General features: G+C 46.6%; 1 protein-coding gene across 15 annotated transcripts in view; it reads right to left on the minus strand.

Annotated features, from left to right (window-relative positions):
• Positions 1-4,757, minus strand: part of LOC100740827 (actin-binding LIM protein 2) — a 33,016-nt gene that overhangs the window by 20,930 nt on the left and 7,329 nt on the right. For 13 of the 15 annotated variants that reach the window (XR_004461806.1, XR_004461807.1, XM_024367936.2 and 10 more), the window contains exon 1: positions 4,325-4,751. The exons of 1 other annotated variant lie outside the window; for it this stretch is intronic. Coding sequence is in view for 12 of the 14 variants with exons in the window: in XM_024367936.2 (XP_024223704.1) it covers positions 4,325-4,415 (91 nt within the window). In the remaining 2 variants the exon portion in view is untranslated. Of the gene's footprint in view, positions 1-1,848; positions 1,886-4,324; positions 4,752-4,757 lie in introns of those variants that run through there. One more of the 15 variants, XM_024367930.2, reaches the window with a different exon arrangement.

A 4,757-nucleotide genomic window follows, 5' to 3' on the forward strand; every position in this document is an offset into this window, starting at 1 on the left:
GGGGGGGGGGGGGGACTGGATGACGAGCAATTTCCATCTACCTGCTCCGCTCGTTGATAGTTGAAACGCGACGGTGCACAGAATCAAGGAACAATATCGTCAGAAATTATTTGCGGTTTCACAGACGAAGATTCTCTATTTGCTTCCATTTGGCAACAAAGCTGCAATTTCCACATCGATACGATACGATACGATATCGCGAGTCCGCCATGAAACTCATTGTTAGCGAGAAACTTCGATACGAGGCGTGTTCTGTATGGTATAAACAGAGTTTGCTCCGTCGAAACGGCACACCCTCCACGACCACGCGTCACTGGCGCCTTAAATTTACGCTAGCTTTCGATCGACTGCTCGTGTAGGATTAAAAGCTACTCATCGGAGCAAATCCGGCACAAGATCGCGCGAATAGCACCCCCGTAGAATCCATTGATTTAACCTTTTAGCACGCGATAGCTGTTACTCGTTGAATCGTAGCGGGTTTAGAACGATCCTAAAATACTTTTTACCAACATTCCGTTCGTAATTTTTACGGAACTTCTACGGAGGTCCGTTCAATTGTAGCCGTGAAACTATTAGTGGCTGATTACGGTTAGTCATGATGATGGCCGTGAAGAACGAAACGACGGGAAGAACGACGAATACAAACTGTACAGTATCATTGTGATATCGTCGTGAGGATGATGGAAGGCCTTTGGCCTTATTTATCGTTCGCACCGACTGTTAGTAACGAGGACGATGCTCTGTCAGATATGCGCAAAAGACCACCTCGACACATTTATACTTTGCAGAAATATTTCAAAAGGCTATAATATTAGAACGATTGATTGGAACAATCGGATGGACCAGCTACCGCAAGCAACGCATACCAGCGCACGAGCAAGAAATCCCGTCTACGAGTAATCTCAGACGACCTCGTTCCGATTCCAAGCCAAAGCGGCGATAAGCAACGATAAGACGGAGGAGAAATAGTCGAAAGCGACGATCGCTTTGGCAAAAATGGAGCACGTTCGTCCGTTTCCCCGACCTGTCACCATTCTCGCGTGTGACGTTCTGCGACGGCGAACGCGCGTGCCATTTGTACGCGCCGCGTAGAAACAATGCTCGATAGTCCCGCAGACATTTCTGGCGTGGAATCCAGCGCGTTAATCGCGCGCAATCCGCTAAGAGTTCGTAGGAGGAGGCCAGAATTTCTAACGAACGACGATCGAACGGAACCAACGTCGACAACGATTCTACGATCTACGGCACCTACGAACACTCGGAGCTCGTGTCTTGGATTTTTTCTTCGTTGTTCGCCGCCGAGCTCTTTCGGACATCCCGTTAAACGTTCCAACACGATGGGAATTCATTGACGTAAATAATTACGTGATCGAAACGACGGAACACGGATCTGGAAAAAAGGAAAAGTTACGCAATTGCGGTTCACCCACACACGCGTCGTCCCACGTACACCTCATCGCGTTAATACGATTCATAAGCTCGTTTAAATGGGACGTCGGGCGAAACCGTGTTTCCAGGTTACCGAAAACCCGATCCTAAATTCCTTGTTTATTAATTCCACGGGTCAAAGACCTGCTCGTGTGCTATATTTCCGTTACGTTACTCGTTCAACGTGGTACTCGGTTCTCCTTAACGAATCTTGCTCCGTTGAGGTATAAATACACGGACTGGTTTAGAATCTATTTAATCTGATTAAGACGCGCGAGCGCGTTGGTGGTGTTCGTGTACTTGCAAGGGACGCACGACGACATAGAGGCTACAGGAAGGTTCGTATAAATGGCAGCCGATCGATTCTCTCGTATCCATTTTTGTAACAAGGGTTACTTTAAACAAACCGCTGGACTTTACCGCCTTTCAACCCTTGACTCATCCCTTAAAGCGGGTCGCAGCAATAACGAAACGAAGTAAGACGAGTGCCCTGGTTGTTCTCTGGTCTCGAGGAAATTAATCGATCCCCTAAGGCCACGGATGTACGCGTCCGGACAAAAAGGAACTTTGAACTCAGCAACGTCCGTTCTACGTTCGATTCGTTTCACGTTCGTACGATATCACGCTGCCAATTCACCGTTCCACGATGTTAGATAACGTTACTGTGATCGACGAAACCACTGAAAACTTCGCGGATTTTTTTCCCTCGACGCAGGAGGAAACCGGTTTCGCTCGCTCCACGATGTCGCACGATTCGGCTCGTAATGGCAATCCATCATCCAGAGCGTAACCCGTTCCACGTACGTTCCTCTCCGCTTCGGTATGTTAATATGATTCATAAGTGGTCTAAATAGGATGTCGTAAAGTGGGGTCAAACACGACGACCCCTAAGTGGCCGGCTCTTTCTCCTAATGCACTCTGGGTCACACACGAATCGACCGACGATCGAACGTATCTAATGGATATTACGAATTACGATCGATAATTACGCATCGTTTTCGAGTAACAGAAACCAACTTGCAAATTTTCGTCGAATATTACGGAAAGTTAGCAAACGGCACGAGTTAGACGAACGTAGGCGCCACACCGTTGTCGTTCGATACCAAAACATCGAAGAGTTATTAGAAAGATTCGACTTACGAATTTCTTGGTCCGTATAACTGCGGTATTTTCCAACCGTTACTACGATTACGTACAGACTAAGATTCCGTCGCGGCGATTCCACCTTATCAAAGGCTTTTAAACGCTCGTTCTACGGTTATCGGTATTTTTGCACAGCCTATCAAACAGTATCGACTATGTGCCACTAAATCGTTCGGTACGATTCGATAATAGTCCAAAGCGTTATCGTCGATATCCAGTTTTGAAATTTCCGACAGATACAAATAGAAGATACGAGTAAACGCTTTTTGAAAATTCGAAAATTCCAAAAGGACAAAGAAACGGTAGTAGCAGAGTACCGATGTCGAAGCACGTTCGCTGTAACCCGAAGTAATTAAAACGACGCATCGCGTAGCGAAACACCGTAATCGTTCGTTGCTTATGCAACAGGATGCGATGCATCTTTTGTGTGCAATTAACCGCATCGTGGCTGTGTGTTACAACTATTTAATAATGTATCGAACATGATCGGCCGGTAGCCCACGAGAAACGAATGCACGAAGAATTGAATTACAAAGTGGCCTGTATACAACGGCCACTTAACTTTCATCGAGGCGTTGCCGAGCGATTAGCGAAACGATATCGCGATAATTACTAGCCACGATGCGAAGGAGTCACGTGGTGCAGCTTTCTCGTCTTTCTCTGATTTCCATTAATTTCTAATCAATGAGAAACAATTACGCGCTAGACGATATCGAACCGTGCTTCACACGTGGGAAACACCGTGCGCAACATGGGAACCTACCTTGGGTTAACATCTTCAACGAGAGAATGTTCGACGAGTCGATGGAAAACTAACGCGAAGGAATATTAAAATTCGCGAGATGAATTTCGAAGGAGGGAAAAAATCTCGAAACACGGGATTATTTACGTTTGTGCGAGTAACGAGAAAGTTGTTACTCCTTTCTCGGGGCTTTTCATCGGCGTTCTCTGCTTAAAGATGCATCGATCGTGTCTGAACAGTCACGTTCTTTTTGCTGGTCACGTCACGAACATCGGGGGGAGGAGAGAAAATCGTGACGAGTCGTTCGAGGAAACGACGGAAAGAAAGGGACCGTACCGATGAACTTTTCGCGTGTCAGCGAGCGAACTCGAAGGAAAACGTCGATTATGCGAGTGGCCATTATCGTTTTCCATTCTTTCTCAAGATCGGCGAATGTTCTACTTGGCTATTCGTCGCCTTATCTAATCGTGCAGTCGCTATCGCGTCTAATATCCTGTCGTCGCTGATTTCAAATTTGAGCATTTTCCATCAAAAACAAAATCTTCTCGGCGTTATCTAAGAATCGCGGATGATGTCACACGGTGGTCGAGCGTTACGTGCGATTTTGCGAATCGACGCAATTACATCTGCCTATCGTGGTCGATCGATTAACGAGAAATTCAAGGTCCCTTTGCCGAACTCTGGAGTTAGATCGTAAGGCAGCGACCGAGTCAACGCTCGCGAAAGTTTTTTTCGCAAGCATATTATATTTGCTTGTTCCGAGGTAAATATTTGCGGAATAATATCGGGATAGTGGGAGTGGGAGTGAATAACGTTTTCGATCTTTTCAATTTAATCAGAGCGGAAGAACACCGCTGCTCGATACGATCGGAGGATCGCGAAGGCAAAACGGCTCGATTCCAAACACCCACTGCACGCGGTTTTTCGTGCCGTTAAATATAACTCGGCGTCATTTTCAAGCGCGATTGTCTCGGGTTGCAGTTTTTATTCGATGCGAAAACAACCTCTTACCACTCTTGAGCTGTTTCTGCTTCAGTTGCTGGTCCCTCTTGACCCCGTTACTTTCACTCGCAATAAAATTCTCGCTCGTCTTCGACTTCATTATATCGGCTGCTCGCGATGATCGCGTAATATTCGCGATAATCCCGCAAGGCGATCTACACCTTCTCCTCTTCTCGTCTCTCGTCGGGCTGCGATAAGATAATCGATCCGTATCACGATTGGAAGCAACGAAGGATCTATCAAACTCCTCGATACGATCACCCCGAGGAGCAAAAGGAAATAACGAATACAAGACGGGACAGAACTTTCGAACGAAAAATTTACAATTTCGAGACACTCGGCGACACTTTGAAAGATTCGCACGAACGCGCGTACGACGGGTAGCGATCGCGATCGATGTAACAGATCTGCAGTCACCGAAGCGTACGAAACCAACAGCACG

This window comes from Bombus impatiens, unplaced genomic scaffold (genome assembly GCF_000188095.3).
Source record: "Bombus impatiens unplaced genomic scaffold, BIMP_2.2 scf_0377, whole genome shotgun sequence".
Classification (NCBI taxonomy): Eukaryota; Metazoa; Arthropoda; class Insecta; order Hymenoptera; family Apidae; genus Bombus; species Bombus impatiens.